We start from the raw sequence: 19,931 nt of genomic DNA on the forward strand, positions 1-19,931 counted from the left end.
AGGGAGGGAGCATGAAAGCCTGGGTTGGTTGGCCTGGTGTAAAGGGAGCTGTGTGTGAAGCTTTGGCTTGCTATGGAATTCTTTGTATTTTATATGCTTTCCTATGCTCACCACTATGTAACTGTAACATTGCAGTTTGTGAATAGCCTTTCCATTTAAGCTTTCCGCTACTATCCAATCCATTTGTGTGAGCATTATTCTTCTGCCCTTTTTGGAGCAATAGAGCAATCTGTCTGCTCATTAAACCACAAGAAGTCATCAAAGGACTTTGTAGTGCAAATTGTTGCCATCACAACCTCACAGCAAATTAGTAAACGAAGACAAAGGCCAGGCTGTTAAAATTGTTCTACCAAACCCAACCAAAGTGGGTTACCAAAGTGCAGAATTTGGCCTCCTCAGCCTCTAAATCTATTTAGTAGACAATCTATTTAGCAGAGAGAAGTTCAGCAAAAATGGATACCATCAGAGGACTCTTATCAGACCATTGGCAGAAAAATCAAGTCGTTATATGTTAGTCATGCTGGGGTAGTCCATGCACTCAGTGCACTGACAGACAGGAAAATCCACTGAAGACTGGATTTTGGCCATAGAGATGGATACTGACAGGATAGAAGACAAATGTGCAGTTCTCTATCAGACTCCTTTTCCTGATGGAAAGATTTTTGGTATCTAATTTACTCTGTAGTGTCACAAGCAAAGATGTAAAAAAGGCAGGGCTCTGTTTGATCTTTGCTTTGGTCTCTGGTTCACAAAACACATGCCAACAAGATTTACATCCAAATCTGACATAGATTTTCATGAGGCTGAAATCCCATTCTTATGTGGCTGTATATGAAAACAGAACCTTATAGCTCAACAACTGCTTTTCCCTAAAACAGCAAAGAGAGTTTTCTAATGTAATCGTAATTTGGCAGTGACCTGAATGGCAGAATGGGCGTTAGTTCTCACATCACCTTGAGTACTGTGTCCAGTTCTGGGCCCCTCAGTTTAGGAAAGATGATGACTTGCTGGAACCTGTCCAGAGAAGGGCAACAAAGCTGGGGAGGGGTTTGGAACACAAGCCCTATGAGGAGAGGCTGAGGGAGCTGGGGCTGCTTAGCCTGGAGGAGAGGAGGCTCAGGGGAGACCTTATTGCTCTCTGCAACCACCTGAAGGGAGGTTGTAACCAGGCAGGGGCTGGTCTCTTCTCCCAGGCAAGCAGCACCAGAACAAGAGGACACAGTCTCAAGCTGCACCAGAGGAGGTTTAGGCTGGATGTTAGGAAGAAATTCCTCATAGAAAGAGTGATTGCCCATTGGAATAGGCTGCCCAGGGAGGTGGCGGAGTCACCATCGTGGGAGGTGTTTAGGAGGAAACTTGATGGGTTGCTTGGTGCCATGGTTTAGTTGATTAGATAGTGTTAGATGATGGGTTGGATGCGATGATCTTGAAGGTCTCTTCCATCCTGGTTTATTCTGTTCTATTCTATTGACTAAAATACATCATACACCACTTAGGATGGATGTTAGGAAGTTGTTCTTCATAGAAAGAGAGGCTGGCCTTTGGAATGGGCTGCCCAGGGAGGTGGTGGAGTCACCATCACTGGAGGTGTTGAGGAAGAGACTTGATGGGGTGCTTGGTGCCATGGTTTAGTTGATGAGATAGTGTTGGATGATAGGTTGGACATGATGATCTCAAAGGTGTCTTCCAACCTGGTTAATTCTATTCTATTCTATTCTATTCTATTCTATTCTATTCTATTCTATTCTATTCTATTTCCTTAAAAAGCTAAAATGGAAGTTCTTTCTTTATGGATTCATGTTCCCTGAATATTTATTAGGTCATTACCAAAACATTTGTGTATCTCTTTCTGATAGGCTCCATCAAAATATACTTTAAGAGCACTCAGAGGACTGAGCTGACGAACGGTTTTTAGATCTCTTCTTTCGTTGCACTGCAGTTCGCAGAGCCTGAAGAATTAAATGTTTATTATTCAGGATGTTGTAGCGGCACAGGTTCAGCAACTTGTTGAAATTCTCTTCACAATATGTAAGCAGAGCAGTGCTGTAAGGACCAACACAGTTGGAAACATCTACTCTTCCTTGCTCCATCTCTGCGGGACCACGCTTCACATCTGGGGGAAGAGCATCGCAAAGTTCAACACAGCAAAAGTTACTGAGGTGGAATACTGCTGCCAGGCAATGCAAAATACACAATAACAGCCACAGCAAAATGATTTTTCTCAGCAAATTATGAGAGATTTAATTACTGGCTAGCTACTGCATCTGCTGCACTAATAAGGTCCACTACTTCGCTCCATGACTACAGTCACAGCTGATTCAGAATGTACTGGCAGAACAACTTTTCCAAGGAAAAAGTTTTCCTCTCTGTGTTAATGTTTTCCACCAGAGTATTTCACCTTGGAAAAATTGGAATTTTGTATTTTTAACTTTTCCATTGGGTACTGAGATGACAGCTCCTTATCTAGCAAATGGTAGAAAAATACATCAGGAAGTCCCTGGATCGGGAATTTTGCTTTTCAGGTGGCTAAGATCTTAAGCACACACAGCAGGACAAATAGGAAGATGTCTTTTCCAGTAAGCTGGCACATGAATTTTTGTTCAGTTTCTGAGGCAAGGTTCCCAGATCATACTAAATAAGTGACAACAAAACTTGAGTTAATGCATGCAAAAGTATTTGTAAACTGAAACTGAATTTGCCAAGCGAGATAAACAAACCCATTAGTTATGCTGTTGCTGAACTAAAGGAAATAATCTGGCAACCTTTCAAAAGTGACAGATCTCAAAGCAACTTGTCAGCCTGGCAAATCCTTTGTTGCATTGCATATTTTCAGCACTTAGGATTCTCAGGGGTTTTATATGTAAACATAGTACCGAGTCTAGCTTTGTTAACAAAGTAAATGTAGGGTTTAGATAGTTTAATCCATCCACCAATGTAAAGTGCAGCTAAACTCAGTTGGAGAAGCGAATGTAGCTGTATTTTACAGGCAACAATGAAATGCAATGAATATATACAAAATACACAGTATTTACAATATAATACAAACATTTACAGGAAAGAATGGAACACAGAATCCCCCCTGAGGAGGATTTCACCTCGGGTTCCCCCCAGCCTCTCTCCCCGCTTCCCTTTCTTTCTAGTTAATTAGAGAAAAAGAGAAGAGTAGAAAAAGAATGTTAGGAGAATTCCAGTTAAACTCAGATCAGGTTGTTAAGAAAAGTTAGTTGCTTATCTTATCCGTTTCAGCCCAGGGTCAGCACGCATGCAGTCTGGCCAAGAAACAACAGAGAGACTGAAGCTGGAGGGAGTGAGTGAGAGAAAAGAATGTGAGAGATATTTGCTATGGTACATCTCATATCTGACCAATGAAATTCGTTTAGAATTAATATTTGTTTTCCTTTTTACACCCAAGCATTCAGCCAGAGAATTCTGCAGCTATCCTTTTCTTAAAGGCACAGCCTAAACTGTCACAGTAAATCCAGTATCTCACTACAAGACTATTAAGTGGCAGTGTTAGCTACCAGGGGACAGAAGTTAGCACCTGCCTCCTGTCCTTTATTATCAAAGGAATGCGAACTGCCCCAGGTGCCAGGCAAGAGGGTTTCTCTCAAACTGTGCTTATTCATGCTTTTAATTTTTAAGCTTTTCAATTCAGTCCCTGATTAGTTGGGCAACACCATATCCATCATGACAGGACTGGGAGTGTAACAGCTCAGCCAACTGAGAAACTCGCCAGTCTCTTGTTTTAGAAGAGGAACCACTTCAATGGAGAACTGGATGCAGCAACCTCAAAAAAAATGACTGATTGATACTGTTAACTTACTCGGTGCCTTGTATTCTTGGAAGGTATCACAGACCAGTGGGAAATAGGCCAAGATTGGTGCCTCTAAGCTGTCCTCAAACACATAGCACTCCTTTAGGTGTTCCCGATCTTCCTGGCTCAGCTCCGTGCTGGGAAATGGGATGCCATGCTCCAAACAATACTCTGAGAAGAGGTCCAGTGGCTGGTTTAATGAAGAGGAGAGTTGCAAGACAAAGAGAGGTTGAAATAAGTTTACTGAACCTTGTAACTGGTATTTTGCAGCACTAAACAATCTTTGATAGATCTGTGTCTCTGCTATGAGGATAGGCTGAGGGAGCTGAGGTGGTTCAGCCTAGAGAAGACTCTAGGGGGACCTTAGAGCTGCCTTCCAATACCTGAAAGGATCCTACAGGAAAGCTAAAGAGGGACTTTTCATAAGGGTGTCTAGCCATTGGACAAGAGGGAATGGTTTTAACCTGAGGGAGAGTAGGTTCAGACTGGATCTTAGGAAGAATTTCTCCAGTACCACAGTGGTGAGACTCTGGAATAGGCTTCCCAGGAAGGCTGTGGATGCCTTCTCCCTGGGAGTGTTTAAGGCCAGGCTGAATGAGGCCTTGAGCAGCTGAATCTAGTTGAGAGGCTTCCCTGCCCAAGGTGGGGAGGTTGGAGTAGATGATCTCTGAGGTCCCTTCCAAGCTAAGCCATTCTGTTATCTTGTGGTTCCATATGTTTACAAATAAGGCGAGCCATGCACGGAAACAAGGATAACACCTTGATTTTAATACATACTGGGTAATAGAAATTTGGTTGATTTGCTGCCAATATACATTTTTTTAAGCAAGATTGCTACTTTCTGAAACCTATATGAAAGTCAGGACATTTTTGTGATTCAGTGAGCACAGCAGAAAATTTGGATCAGGAAATTCTGATTACATGTGGAATCTGAGATTACAGCGTCTTGAGTCTTTGCATTCAATGTATCTAACAATCAATGATTTCATGTCCTTCAAAAATAACTTGCAGTCATATACACCTCTTAATGTTTCTTCCAGCACAGCAAACCAAAACCAAACATTGAGTCACAAGTTAAAAAAACCCAACAAAACAACACCCTCTACATTTTCCTCAAAAAATAGCAAAATTATGTATTGCTCATTACAGGGTAAAGATTATTTAACTTACTATGGAGGAATTTGGTACTCCAATGATAAATCTACAAATGTGTGTCCTAGAAAGCTACTGAAGATAGTCCTAATAAACACAGGGATATTAGGCATCATATTAGACATCAAGAGAAGTGTGGCCAGCAGGTCAAGGGAGGTGATTCTCCCCCCTCTTCTCAGCTCTGCTGAGACCCCACCTGGAGTACTGCCTCCAGTTCTGGAGCCCCTATTACAAGAGGGATATGGACATGCTGGAAGGTGTCCAGAGAAGGGCCACAAGGATGATCAGAGGGCTGGAGCACCTCTCCTATGAGGACAGACTGAAGGAGTTGGGGCTGTTCAGTCTGGAGAAGAGAAGGCTCCAAGGTGACCTCATGGTGGCCTTCCAGTATCTGAAGGGGGCCTACAAGAAGGCTGGGGAGGGACTTCTTAGGATATCAGGTAGTGATAGGACTAGGGGGAATGGAATGAAGCTGGAGGTGGGGAGATTCAGGCTGGATGTAAGGAGGAAGTTCTTCACCATGAGAGTGGTGAAGCCCTGGAATGGGTTGTCCAGGGAGGTGGTTGAGGTCCCATCCCTGGAGGTGTTTAAGCCCAGGCTGGATGAGGCTCTGGCCAGCCTGATCTAGTGTGGGGTGTCCCTGCCCATGGCAGAGGGGTTGGAACTAGATGGTCCTGGTGGTCCCTTCCACTGATACTAGACTGATACTATGATACCGTGATAGGCTCACAGTGTTGAAGAGTGTTCACTGATACAATAATTTAACTTAATTAAAATTAGACTGGTTAGGCCACACCTTGAGTACTGTGTCCAGTTCTGGGCCCCTCAATTTAAGAAGGGCATTGAGACTCTTGAATGTGTCCAGAGAAGGGCAATGAGGCTGGGAAGAGGCCTCAAGCACAAGCCCTATGAGGAGAGGCTGAGGGAGCTGGGATTGTTTAGCCTGGAGAAAGGGAGGCTTAGGGGAGACTTCGTTGCTCTCTATAACTACCTGAAGGGAGGTTGTAGCCAAGAGGGGGTTGGTCTCTTCTCCCAGGCAACCAGCACCAGAACAAGAGGACACAGTCTCAAGCTGCACCAGGGGAATTTTAGGCTAAAGGTGAGGAGAAAGTTCTTCACAGAAAGAGCTGTTGGCCATTGGAATGTGCTGCCCAGGGAGGTGATGGAGTCACTGTCCCTGGAGGTGATCAAAAAGGAATTGGACATGGCACTTGAAGCCATGGTTAAGTAGTCATGAGGTGTTGGGTGACAGGTTGGACTTGATGATCTTTGAGGTCTTTTCCAACCTTATTGATTCTATCATTCTGTGATTCTATGAATTCTGGTGGAAAATAATTACATAAATTAAAAACAACAAACTATGGTAATTCAGCTGCTGGAGACCTAAGATAAAGAATTACTACTTCAAAACCTCACCAGAGTCTGTGATCCTCCGCTGTAATTTAAGTGCAAAATGACATCCACTTTCCTCTCTGGCCTCACAATGGGTGGGCAGCTGGTGTTGATGAAAAACGCTGTGTCTATCAGTTTGAGGTAGTCACCCATTTCATTCAGCTGGTTGGGAGAAGAATCCAGCACCGTGTCTGAAAGTCAAAAACTCATATTATCAGTTCATTACTGTGGGAGCAAGTCCATTCTTTTTCAAAATCAGTGTGACAAGGAACAAAAGAAAAGACAGCCCACATTTTCATTAGTCTTTGACACAAAGCCTGTAGCTAAATATTAGTCCTTGACACCATTGTAGCACTGATATCTCAACTCTGAGTTCAGTAAAAGGGACCAGTTCTGAGACTCATCCAAAGAGATACAGTAAGCTGCTTTTTTGGCTGGTGCAAATTTGTGACTATTTAGCTTCAGTGGAAGCAGCATTTCCTAGGAAGAACAGAAGTGGAGAAAGCCTGCTGTGATTTCTCCCAGAAAGAAACAAAACCAGCAGTCCATCATCTGGGGCTCAGTAAAAACAATTCCACAAATTGTATCGATCAAAATTTGCCTTTATGCTAAGACTTATCAAGTATTTGGCCTCAACTAGTCTCAGCACTCAAATCACCTTCAAAGATGCATCTAAACCAATTTACTATTACCTTTCCACATGCAGAAGCTCTCATTCTCTAAATACTTGTTGTGTAGCTGCAAGCCTTTGAGGAAATTATGGTAAGTTGAAACCACCGGCCGTTCTGTCATCATTTCTCGAAGAGTATTGGAAAGGCAGCCTTTGGGAATGGATAAGCAAGTTGTCTGCTCATGAGGCTTCTTGGGCAGAGCAGGGTGTTCCTCTGTAGGGAGATTGAGAAGAGGGAACGTGGCTACATTTGTTTCTTGTTTCTCTGACACTAACAAAAAAGAGCCTGAGCAGTGAAACCACAACTGCTTTATCTGTGACAGGCTGTGTGAGGACTGTTCTGTGCAGAGGTGGGTTGTAGTATCCCAGCATCACCTTGTTGTTCCCTGCCTTGCCTCAAGCTGCACCAGGTGAAGTTTAGACTTGAAGTGAGGAGAAAGTTCTTCACAGAGAGAGTTGTTAGCCATTGGAATGTGCTGCCCAGGGAGGTGGTGGAGTCCCCATCACTGGAGGTGTTCAAGAGGGGTTTGGATGTGGCACTTGGTGCCATGGTCTAGTCATGAGGTCTGTGGTGACAGGTTGGACTTGATGATCTTTGAGGTCTCTTCCAACCTTGGTGATTCTGTGATTCCTCCCCAGAACACCCATGACAACCTTCTTGTGATTAACAAAACTCCCCAGGCATGATGCACAGTGAGCAGTGTGATTTTTTCCCCCCTGTTTTCCAGCACAACTGTTTCTCTCCCACTCTTCCTTCATTCCCAATAGCTTGGTGTCCACTAACCCAGAAAGAAGACACAAAATCAAACCCTTTACCAGGTTTGCCAGGTTTCACAGGGCAGAGAGGTGTTGGAGACAATGCAGACACAAGTGAAAAGTGATCCAAATAACTAACCAATGTCATGCTCGGTGCCTCGGGTCCATCTGTGCCAGAAGTCTTCTGGATGACCCGTGAGGTAGACAGCATCCATAAAATTCTGGGAAAATATATTGCTCCATGTGCCTTGAAAGTGTGGTTAGGGGGAAAAAAGAGAAAAAAAATAAGAACAAAAATAGAAAGGAAGGAGAAAAGGAAGGAAGGAAGGAAGGAGAAAAGGAAGGAAGAAAGGAAGGAGAAAAGGAAGGAAGGAAGGAGAAAAGGAAGGAAGGAAGGAAGGAAGGAAGGAGAAAAGGAAGGAAGGAAGGAGAAAAGGAAGGAAGGAAGGAGAAAAGGAAGGAAGGAAGGAGAAAAGGAAGGAAGGAAGGAGAAAAGGAAGGAAGGAAGGAGAAAAGGAAGGAAGGAAGGAGAAAAGGAAGGAAGGAAGGAGAAAAGGAAGGAAGGAAGGAGAAAAGGAAGGAAGGAAGGAGAAAAGGAAGGAAGGAAGGAGAAAAGGAAGGAAGGAAGGAGAAAAGGAAGGAAGGAAGGAGAAAAGGAAGGAAGGAAGGAGAAAAGGAAGGAAGGAAGGAGAAAAGGAAGGAAGGAAGGAGAAAAGGAAGGAAGGAAGGAGAAAAGGAAGGAAGGAAGGAGAAAAGGAAGGAAGGAAGGAGAAAAGGAAGGAAGGAAGGAGAAAAGGAAGGAAGGAAGGAAGGAGAAAAAAGAAAGCCATGCTTACTACTAATTCAATTCATGCCACTTAATGTCTGGCTTACAACTAGGTCATTTAAGAAGCTTTGCTGTGACTTTAAATACTCCAAAAGATCCATTCTAATGTGTGTGTGTTCCTTTTGGTCTAACCTAAGAAATTCAGCAAATAAATTGCATTCGTCTCAAGGGTTTGATTCCTCTTTTGTCACTTTTGGGTGGTTCATTTGAGGTTTAAATTGCATCAGATTCAGCATCTGGGGCACTAGCATTGCTGCTTGCAGAGCAGTGCTATTAGATGCCAACCCTGTCTAGCCAGCTATGTGGTTATAAAGGTGATATTTTTTCTAAGCAAGTAAATCACCTTCCAAGAAGCAGATGTGGGACTCTGGGATCTTCTTCATCAGGTGACCCATGAAGAACTCACTGCCAAAATCCTCAGAACGAACAAAGGCCCCGTACTTCAAGAAACCCACTTCATAGGGTGTGAACTCCACCCATTCTGCAAACAGGGATTAAGAAGGACTTGTTACAGTCTCCTGAGCACAAGTAAACAGGTTAGAGAATCAAAAGCTGGAAGAACAAGGCCTATAGCTTCAGCATGTTGGTGACAGACAATCCAAACCAAGGTGTATTAAAACAAACAGGTGCCCTTTGATGTATTGCCTGTTAGACTGGTGAATGCCAGAGCATTCAGCTTGGGGTTCAGGCCCATTTCTGTACTAGGAAGCAAAAATCAGGTCTGAAGTCCACCAATTGCTAAGTCTCTCCACAAGACATGGTAGTTTTAGTTCTTCTGAGTCAGCAATGACATCAGCTACCCTTCATTCTCAGACTCCAATGATCACTGCTTTGTGAAGCTAAAAAAACTCTCACCAAAACCCACCCAAACCTTGGCTGAACACACTGGGACTGAAGACTGTGCCTAGAAGCAGATGACCATGTGCCTAGAAGCATATGACCTCCTGCTTCATTTGGGCCAGACAACACCATGGAAATAGTGATCATCATCACTGATCAGGACATACTGATCAGGACACAGAGCACTGCCCCTCCCAAAATCTTGCTGCTGGGAGCTGCCTCCCACTCTTAACACCTACATCTTCCCTTCTCCTCCCTTCCTTGCCTTCTTCCCCCAGCTATTCACACCTGTTCTGGATTCCTGCTTTCTCTGGGCAGGAACCCCAACAGTTGAAAGAGGCTGTTAGGAGTAGGTGGGGATGAAAGAGAGAAAGAGCAGCAGTGGTGACTTTCAAGGCTGTGAGCAGAAGGCACCTCCACCCATTAGAGGGCAGCGTCCTTACAGAGGCATCTCCTACCACAGTATTAGGATGCATGTTTTTCATCCATGTCAGAATCCATACATGAAGACAGGGGGAAAAGAAGTTGTTTAAAGGGTTAATTAGTGTGGACTTACAGTAAAAGCTTTTGATATTAAAAGGAAACTCCTTAGATTTATGGAAGTGTGTATAATAATCATTACCTTTAAAATCCAGAGTGCTGAAGTCATCCTTGACATTGAGAGACAGGTATATGGGCAGTGGATTCTGCCCCTGGTTTACTGCCAGTTGTTGATCAGAGAGTTTGTGAGTACTTCCCTGTTCGTAAGGAACACAAGTCATTGTAAGAGATGAGCATGATACATGAACTCAATATGGTATCTGAGCCTGGACTGTCAATGAGATGTCTCCTAAACCTCAGGAGATTTTGTTCCATGTACTTCAGATGTGTGACCATACAAATGTGTTCATGTATCATCTCTCATCATCCTTCATGAAAGCATTATCACTGATGTTTCTGGGAATTTTGGAATGTAAGACAGAGTGAAAGTGTAAGAATCTTGTCAGCACAATCACTAGGCTATGCCTTGCTTCAAGAAAGGAGAAAGCTACTTGGCTACCTTGGAAGTGCTGCAGATAAAAGTCAACCAAGGCCCATTCCATTCAATACAACTTGCTTTGCTGGCATGGCTACATACAGCTATGCCTGAAGTTAGCTCTGTCAGAGCTAACTCTCCTCTGTATGTTACTAGAATGCTCATTTGACCTGAAATAGAAGATGGAAAATAAGCTTCATTAACACTATGACCTTTTTATATGCTCAGACATTTCCTCTAGATGCTCACATTTTAGGCTTACTGTGTTGTTTGGTTTTTTCCTTCAAGAGTCAAAGAAAAGCCACTCAGGAGTTTTGAGAGCCTTTCCTATAACTGAATCCAGAAATTCAGGCATGAAAAGTTAGAATTCCCCTGGAATAAGGGATGGATGCATAATACCTGATGATGTAGCATACAATCAATGAAAAGTCCCCATAAATCTGTGAAGGACAGCTTGTGCCCTTCTTGCTTTCTTTCACAAAGCTCCTTTTCATAGTACTTCATATGATCCAATGAGAAACAGTGCAGCTTGCTCTTGGTCACATGTTCTTTGATATCACCAAGTGGCCCTCTGAGATCCTTTTGTGACCAGTTTGCATCTTCATACAACTTTGCCATGGTCCTGGCAAAAAGAAACGCACTGTGGTTCATCTCTGGGTACATGATGATAATCAGGCTTACACCACACAAGGATGCACAAGACTCTCACCCTCCAACTTATACCTTGGAAGAGCAGTTCAGTGCTCAGGAAGAATTTAGATTATACAATGACATTTTTGCTGCAAGGATACATTCAAAATCATCCCAATATGTTTCTTCTCAGAATAAAGAGTAATAATGGAACACCCATAACTTAACACAAACTTTTACTAGACTTATCTTTTGATTGCCCAGGTTCATGTCACAGAACCTGTCTGAAGCCAGCTCCCTCAGCTGTTTCAGACATGGTGCTCTGTACAAGAGCAAGAGCTCCTCTCCTTAGGCATGCAGCAAGCAGGTCACCTCATACTCTTGGCCCAGCAGACAGGCCACTCTTGGTCTGTCTGCTTGAGATTTCAGTTCCCAGAATTCAGTCAGATTCCAGGCATCTGTCCTCAAGCCCACCTCAATTGTTCTAGTTCTGTCTTATGCATCTTTTTAGAGCAGCCCTTCAGAGGCAAATGTTTTAAAGCCCTAGACCCTTGTTAGTCATGCAAGGTGGTCACCATCATGTACATGACACTCCATGTTTCTCCAGGTTCTTCTTTTAAATTTTCCTTTTCAAATCCATCCAGGAGTTGAGACAGACAAATATTACAAGAGGATTTCAGAAGTGTTACATGCACCTAGATAACCCAAGGGATACACAAATGAAAGGAAAATGGTATTTCCCTACTTCTATTTCCTCCTTGCTCTCAAGCATGCTTGGAGATTAGTCATCAATGACTGAGTGAACCCTCAGCAAGTTTGCTGATGATACAAAACTGGGGGGATGGAGGATAGACCATCGGGCTGCACTGCCATCCAGACAGGCTGGATAGCTGGGTGAAGATGAAGCTTATAAAGTTCAACAAGGACAAGTGCAGAGTTCTGCATCTGAGGAAGAATAACACCAGGCACCAGTACAGACTAGGGGTCATCCTGCTGGAAAGGACCTCCATGGAGTCCTTCAACTTTGGAGTCTTTGTGGACTCCTTGGGGTCCTAGTGGACAGCAAGTTATCCATGGGACAGCAATGTGCTCTTGTGGCCAAGAGTGCCAACAGCATCCTGGGGGTGCATTAAGAAAAGTGTGTCCAGCAGGTCTAAGGAGGTTCTCCTCCCCCTCTACTCTGCCCTGGTAAGACTATACCTGGAATAATGTGTACAGTTTTGGGCTCCCCCAATTCAAGATAGATAGGGATCTGCTGGAAAGAATCCAACAGAGAGCTACAAGGATGACTGCAGGACTTGAACATCTCTCCTATGAAGAAAGACTGAGAGAATTTGGGCTGTTTAGTCTGAAGAAGAGAAGACTGAGAGAGGATCTTATTAATATGTATAAATATCTGAGGAGTGGGTGTCAAGATGAAGGTGGTGGTCTCTTTTTGGTGGTGCCCAGACACAGGACAAGAACAATGGTACACAGAACACAGGAGGTTCCACCTCAACACGAGAAGACACTTCTTTACAGTGAGGGTGAGGGAGCACTGGAGCAGGCTGCACAGAGAGGTTGTGGAATCTCCTTCTCTGGAAACTTTCAAAACCTACCTGGATGCATTCTTGTGCAACCTGTCCTAAGTAATCCTGCTTTGGCAGGGGTGTTAGACTCAATGGTCTCTAGAGGACCCTTCCCACTGATATTATTCTGTGATTAGAAATGATTGCAAGTCAGAACAGCTGTAGCTAGGTTTGTCACCTACACTGAATTGCAGGGAGATACTGGTAAATCGTCCTGGTGACTGATCTTTCTAGTTTTGGTAAATACTTCAGTGCAATTAAAGAAATACAATAGTTCACACTCAATTTGTCTCTTGCATCTAGAAGAAACAAGACCTACAGCACTAGCAGTCCCTTGAAACGGGTGAACACCAGAAAGAAGCCAAGTCCCAGCATCACACTGAGTAAAATTCATCAGTAAGGCCATATGGTTCATTAGGTTATCACTGTAATACAAAGACCAAGCACAAGCCCAACTCTCCTTACCATGTTGTGGCAGATAAACCACTCATGTATGAGACACAGTCCAGAACACCCAACTCCTGGAGAGCCAGAAGACTGCCACACATAGCCACCATGGACCGCGCTCCCCCTGCTGTGGTCATGACTGCCACCACCGGCACCTGCTCAACACACGAGGGCAGAGAGTCATTCATCACCAGACGAACTGGAGACGTGATGGGCATGCAGAAAACCTAACTTGATTCAGGTAGGCTTTGATTCAATTCACCCTCTCCATAGCAGCACTTAGGATTGTGTTTGAGATGTGTACAAACTTCGGTGAGAGTGTATGTATGCTGAAAAGATCTTCCTGGGCAGCAATGCTTTGGTAAGTCAGGAGCTCTAAGCATGGCTCTTGTAAGGCAAAACCTATTTTCAGATTTGCAAGGACTCTTTTCTAGTTGTTTTTCTTTTCTCCTCATGTCTTTCCCTCAAAACACATTTTTAAATCCTTGATATAATGGAGATCAGAGGAACAGAGCAAAAGCTGCCTACATTATTTTTAATTCCTCTAAGTTTATATGTGGCATTTGCTAGTCCCCAGGCTGATTGCACCAAGTTTTACAGATTGATTTTAACATCCTCTTTCTTTATCTTTGATTATCTCTCCTATCCCTGACATCACTGCTGTAAGTGATTTGCCCTTTATGGTCCTCAGGATGCAGTAATTCTATTAGGAACATATCTTGCCATTACTTTTAATCTTTTTTAAATTGTATTTTAGCATCTGCTTGGAGTTTTGCATTTTGTTTTTTAATTACTATGACTCAATAACCCTTTATTCTCATTAAACAATGACAAATCCTATTCTACTTGTTATTTAAGTTCATTAGCACTTTGACTTGCTTGCAAAGTGCTGTCCTGCACACAACATCAAGCAGTAGGTGTGCTGGGAGCTGAAAAGAGCAGTGGAGGAAATCCTGCACAGACACGTTCTCCCAGTTGCAGAAGAGTGTCTCTCTGGAGAAGAGGAGGCTCAGAGGAGACCTTCTTGCTCTCTACAAATACCTGAAGGGAGCTTGTAGACAGGTGGGGATTGGTCTCTTCTCCCAGGCAATCAGCACCAGAACAAGGGGACACAGTCTCAAGCTGCGCCAGGGGAAGTTTAGGCTCAAGGTGAGGAGAAGGTTCTTCACAGAGAGAGTTGTTAGTCTTTGGAATGTGGTGCCCAGGGAGGTGGTGGAGTCACCATCCGTGGAAGTGTTCACGAGGGGACTGGATGTGGCACTTGGTGCCATGGTTTAGTAGTCATGAGGTGTTGGGTGACAGGTTGGATTTTATGATCTTTGAGGTCTTTTCCAACCTTATTGATTCTATGATTCTTACTCCAAACACCACAGCCTTATAACAGCTCCATTACTGCCCAGGATGCCCAGGAAAGGAGAAAGCAAGAGGTAACCCACAGAAACACACACAAGACAGATGCTGCTGTACCAGTGTGCTAAGGGAGAGTTTCAGCCTTCCCCTCTGAGCCTTACATGAGAGCAGAAAAGGGCAGAGGTGTCAAACTGGGGAAAAACTGTCTCAGTCCAAGCAACCAAATCTCATCATCTTGGTTATACATACATTCATATCAATAAATACTCTGTTTGCATGTCCATGAGTGAGGAGGTTGGCAGAGAATAAAGGAGTTGTAACTGACCTCCTGACCACTTTCATCCTCTGTGCCAAAAAAAATTATTCTTGGATATGATGTTAGATGCAAGTGACAATCTGAACTATACATTCGAGACTAGAAGATGTGGAAGAACTATATGAGTAGTCTTGCAAGTACATCACAGCCACTTGATTCATAGTCTGACAGAATACTTCCAAGTTTCTAAGATGCTATGCCACACACCTCATCTTCCTGTAGGTCTTCATCCAGATGCAGAACTCTTTTCAGAGCAGCAGCAACCACCTTCTTTCTCTTAGAGATGAAATCCTGCTCCTCGGAGCACAGATCAAACCCCAACCTCAAGTCTAAGTTCTTGCAACTAGAACACAAGAGAACAAGACGCATGAGCTGCAAGCCATTTCCAGAGCTACTGCTTGCCACAGCCCACAAAACTAACAACAATAAACCAATTTAAATATAAATAAAGGCCGCTCCCATGCACATGTAGGCTCCCCTAGGCAACAGCAGGTATATGGATATCACAGACCCTGTATTCCTGCCTTCCTGTTGAGATTTCAGATCAGAATCATGTCCTGAACTACTTTGCACTGATTAAAAACAAGGAATGTAGCTGAATTCAAGATGTTCTACGTTGAGCACTGAAAATTTGATACCTCTTCACATTCTTTAGCTATGTAGGTATTTCCTGAAGAGCAGGAGGAGCCTAAACAGTTACTTAAGCTTAACACACCTTAGGCAAACTGACCCTAACACTATGTTAGGCTGCACTAAGAATTTGTATTGCGAATATGAGTCAGAAGATGTCACATCAGTGTAAGTCTCCATATCTGTACATGATTCTGAACATCATGTATGCTATTAACCCTATAAATTCTATTTTCAGAGGGCTAGTGTTTCACGTTTTTGTCAGTCAAAATGTGCTTTTGAATATACATAGAATACATAGAATAAACCAGGTTGGAAGAGACCTTCAAGATCATCGCGTCCAACCCCTCAACCAATCCAACACCACCTAAACAACTTTTGTCCCTTCTGTGACTCATAATTATACTCAGCAGAAATCTCCAGTTCATCATGTCTGCAGTTAGTACTTGCAATGCAGCCAAGTGATCACTAGAGGGTAATGTTGCCCTGTGGAAAAATCACAGCAAGTCAGGCTGTCAGATTAATGCTGCCTGCTTGTTTCATTGAAAAACGACCTGCAGAAGACTGGTAAACGCATATCAGCGTTGTGAGCATGTGTTACACATGCATGTGCATTTATTGCTGGTAAAGGTTACAAGACAGAGAGATTCTTAAGTAGCAGAATTAGGAAGCATCAACATTAGGAGAAACATTGTGACTGTTTGTACTCCGTGAATACCTACCGCCTATCCTGTGCTGAACTCTTGCCAACAAATTTAAAGCTGTTCGTCATTTTATTAACCTTTCCCCATATTTTAGTCTTCTTTATGCAATTACAATCTTTAATACTGCTTTCAAAGTGAACTAGTTTAAGCTGTACCTTCAGCTAAGGATGATACTGTAAAAGGATAAGAAATAGGCCAAGCAATAATTCAAAAGAAAGAAGAGATTTACCCATCTTCTTCCTTCACAGACACCTCATAAGATTCACCCTGAGAATCAAGAACAAAAACACTGTAAATATTAAACAGAACTGAAGGTCTGCAAAAGCAATTTTTACAGCATTAGCAATTATTCAGATACAAAGTCTAATGATAAATCATTGGTCCCTTCTCAGCTTTTCTGCACACAAACATCACTAGCATCTTGCTTTTAAGATACTTCTAAGACAACCAGCATTTCTGAATGTATTTTTCCCATCAATCATAGTTATACTTTCAAATGTATGTGGAGATAGAACAGAACAGAACAGAGAATAGAATAGAATAGAATAGAATAGAATGGAATGGCATGGAATGGCATGGAATGGCATGGAATGGAATGGAATGGAATGGAATGGAATGGAATGGAATGGAATGGAATGGAATGGAATGGAATGGAATGGAATGGAACAGGACGGAACCAGACCAGGTTGGAAGAGACCTTTGAGATCATCATGTCCAACCTATCATCCAACACTATCTAATCAACTAAACCATGGCACCAAGTGCCTCATCCAGTCTCTTCCTAAACATCTCCAATGATGGTGACTCCACCACCTCCCTGGGCAGCCCATTCCAATGGCCAATGAGTACTCATACAGCTGAGACAATGCATTTTTAACAACCAGATGAATCATGGACTAGATATCAGATAGATACAGCTTACACTTGTTGAAATCATTCCAAACACTGTCAAAGGTTACTCACTCTCATCACTGTCACTTTCTTCTCCAGATTCAGAGAATCAAGAGGCACAGCCAGGGGACTGCTTACATCTATTTGCCTCCTAGCAGAACGATGCTGAGTTAAAGTGGGGGGGAAATTTTGTTATAAAGAGAAAATTACTTAAACCCCATAGGTTTTAAGAACCTATAGGTTCTCTACCAGAGAAGGGCTAATTCTCCCAGAAGTTACTGTTATCACCATCACCAAGCAAAACATACACCACAGAAAGAACACTCCTTTGGCAGCGTCATGTGCAGTCTGGGTTGACTGTGCTTGACGTAGTGGAACATGGTGGTTTCACTGCTCCCCTGTTTGCAGTCTATGGAAACATCTTGGGTTTCTTCATAGGATCCTTTCACTGTGAATGTGAAATCTCTCCCTAAGAACAAGCAGCAAATCACAGAGAAATGTTAACTGCATCTAGCCCTGAAAAACTCAAAAATAAACAGCCCCACGTAAAGTATCAGCTTAGTGCAGTCAACATTCATTTCAACCACAATGTTTTTCCTCCCCCATGATCAGTATAAAAATGGGCCAGACTGAATAAGTAGCAAAAAAGCCAGTGCAGCCAGGGCAACTTCTCCCTTGCCAAGTGACAGAGAATATGTGTTAGACCAGGGGATGTCATCAGCAGCAATCACACCCACTGAACTTCCATCACTGATAGTGGTGTTGCCCCTCTTTGACTCTCTGATCTCATCACTGACATTTCAGTTCCATCACACTGCAGGGATGTTTCAGAGTATCTTAGCCACCTCCATGGTTTCCCTTATGCTACACATACACAGCATGTCCAGAGGAATCTCACTATTAACAAGTAGGTAATTCATGGAATACCTCAATCCTAATGCAGTCTTGATACAGAGACTGAAACAGACAAAATATTTATCTAGATTCAGCTACATCTCTCATAGCAGAAAAAGCATCAATTTTGCATCAATAACCTCACTTGTATAAGGGCTCTTCATGTTTGTTTCATCCACGTGTACTTTCAAAGAGGATACTTCACGAGACTGCAAGAGATAAGCAATAAAATCACCAGTCACAGAAACAGTTCAGGATCCTCACTGAGGACCTAGGGGTGCTGTAGAAACACTGGGCTAGGCCATGGCATTCTGTGAACATGAAGAAATTGCAAAGACTGATTCTCTTCTATAAATCATGTGGTCAGGGGAGCTAAGACAGCTGGGGATCTGTCTTCCAGCTACGTCCTTCAGTTCCACCCTACTCTAAGAACATAAACATTGAAAAAGATAAAACAATTACCACTAGTACGCCATTGGTGATGATGTTCTCAGATACACCTGGACTGAAAAGCAAAAAGGAAAAGGTTTATTTAAGAGCAGGTATATGAGCAACAATCTCTTAAATGCAAGTAGTTCTCTGAGCTCAGTTTTTCTAGCTGTCAAGTGCCATCAGAACTGTTTTCACCTCTATCTCATACTCAGTGCCAGGTCATAGTCCCATAGCTCCTAGGGACTCTCTTTTTTGACCTCCCCTGATAAGCATCATCTCTCCTTAAGCTAAATTACAAACTAAACACCCACCCTCAGCTATGAATAGTGAGATTGTCATTCAAGAAGGGGTTTTACCAGACTGAGGAGAGAAAAGCAACCATAGAGAAGATGCTGATACGGGACGTCTTAGCACAGGTAGACGGATTCACTTCCCCGGTGCTGCTCTCTCCAAGACACAAAGTTTTCTGATGACAAATTCTATAACATTTCTGCTTTACTCACATGATTTCCAGTAGAAATTCCACTTCCAGTTCTTCCTGACTCTGAAAATGAGATTTATTTTTCATTTAAGGGAAATGGAAGAATAAAACCTTTCCTTTGATAGTGCTTTGATGATTTTCTATAACCCTGCCCCGCAAGGTCTTACTATTGCCACACCCTCTGCATCATAATGTAAATGAATGAGATTTCCATGCAAGAAACCTAACTGTACTAAAATCTGTGATGCAGAAGAAATGCTGGGCAAAGCTCCCATGGCACTGCACCAAATTCAATGAATGAGAAAAAACTTGTTGCCTAACCATGCACTTGCTGAACTCCTCTGCAGTAGGTCTTTTCAATGGCTTCAGAAGGAGAGAATTTTTCTTTGGCCACCATTTCATTTCATGTCATGTCTATCCACCACTCTTCTGTTTAAAAACCCAGTGTCTCCTCAAGAGGAAGAAGAAAGTGTTATGGACTGGGGAGTGAAGGTCCCATTATTCCTTTATTAGTAGGATGAGGTATGGGTTAATCAGTGTCAAGGAAGCGGGGTATAACAGGTGAATGACATAGGAGAACATACTTCAGAATAATTGGAACTCACTGGTGAGCATGTCTGGGTTAAAGCAAAAGAATTTGCAGAGTATAGTGACTAAGCATAAAACAATTAAAAAAATAAAAATAAAAAGTGGGAGAGAAGACCTACTTTAAAAATGAAAATTACCAGGGTGAAAAGAGGATAGGAGGAGAGAGAAGACTGAAGCTGTGGAGAGGGATGAAGGAAAAATCTCAAAGGGGCCAAATCAAGATGAAAAACAGGGAAGAATTTAAGAGCAGGGAACAGCCACAGAGAAAGGCAGCACATCAGATCAGCAGCAGAAGAGGAACTGAGCAACTGTATTAATTTACTGCAGCCGTTTGCTGGATCAGTCTGTATGGGACACAGCCAAGCCAGAAAATACCTCACAAAAACATGTATCAGACAAATCTTCAGTATTGCCCACAGGGAGGTAAACACTAATTAGTGGAAGATAGAAATCTCTTTCTGACAAGTGATGGCAAAATGTCTCATTCATATTCAGAAGAACTAGCCTTTACTGCCAAATATCCCTTCTCTCTGGC

General features: G+C 42.9%; 1 protein-coding gene across 1 annotated transcript in view; it reads right to left on the reverse strand.

Moving 5' to 3' along the window:
• Window positions 1–1,833: 1,833 nt before the first annotated feature.
• LOC104298867 (cytosolic phospholipase A2 epsilon) overlaps window positions 1,834–19,931 on the reverse strand; it is a 28,872-nt gene continuing 10,774 nt past the window's right edge. Inside the window, exons 6-21 of the mRNA XM_054162152.1 lie at window positions 18,831–18,871; window positions 18,358–18,400; window positions 18,041–18,104; window positions 17,310–17,470; window positions 17,074–17,166; window positions 16,340–16,377; window positions 14,984–15,119; window positions 13,129–13,265; window positions 10,865–11,087; window positions 10,073–10,187; window positions 8,954–9,091; window positions 7,924–8,031; window positions 7,051–7,242; window positions 6,383–6,549; window positions 3,824–4,004; window positions 1,834–2,113 (exon numbers count right to left, since the gene is read on the reverse strand). Coding sequence (XP_054018127.1) covers window positions 1,875–2,113; window positions 3,824–4,004; window positions 6,383–6,549; window positions 7,051–7,242; window positions 7,924–8,031; window positions 8,954–9,091; window positions 10,073–10,187; window positions 10,865–11,087; window positions 13,129–13,265; window positions 14,984–15,119; window positions 16,340–16,377; window positions 17,074–17,166; window positions 17,310–17,470; window positions 18,041–18,104; window positions 18,358–18,400; window positions 18,831–18,871 — 2,076 coding nt within the window. The 3' untranslated portion in view covers window positions 1,834–1,874. The remainder of the gene's footprint in view (window positions 2,114–3,823; window positions 4,005–6,382; window positions 6,550–7,050; window positions 7,243–7,923; window positions 8,032–8,953; window positions 9,092–10,072; window positions 10,188–10,864; window positions 11,088–13,128; window positions 13,266–14,983; window positions 15,120–16,339; window positions 16,378–17,073; window positions 17,167–17,309; window positions 17,471–18,040; window positions 18,105–18,357; window positions 18,401–18,830; window positions 18,872–19,931) is intronic.

This window comes from Dryobates pubescens, chromosome 5 (assembly GCF_014839835.1).
Source record: "Dryobates pubescens isolate bDryPub1 chromosome 5, bDryPub1.pri, whole genome shotgun sequence".
Classification (NCBI taxonomy): domain Eukaryota; kingdom Metazoa; phylum Chordata; class Aves; order Piciformes; family Picidae; genus Dryobates; species Dryobates pubescens.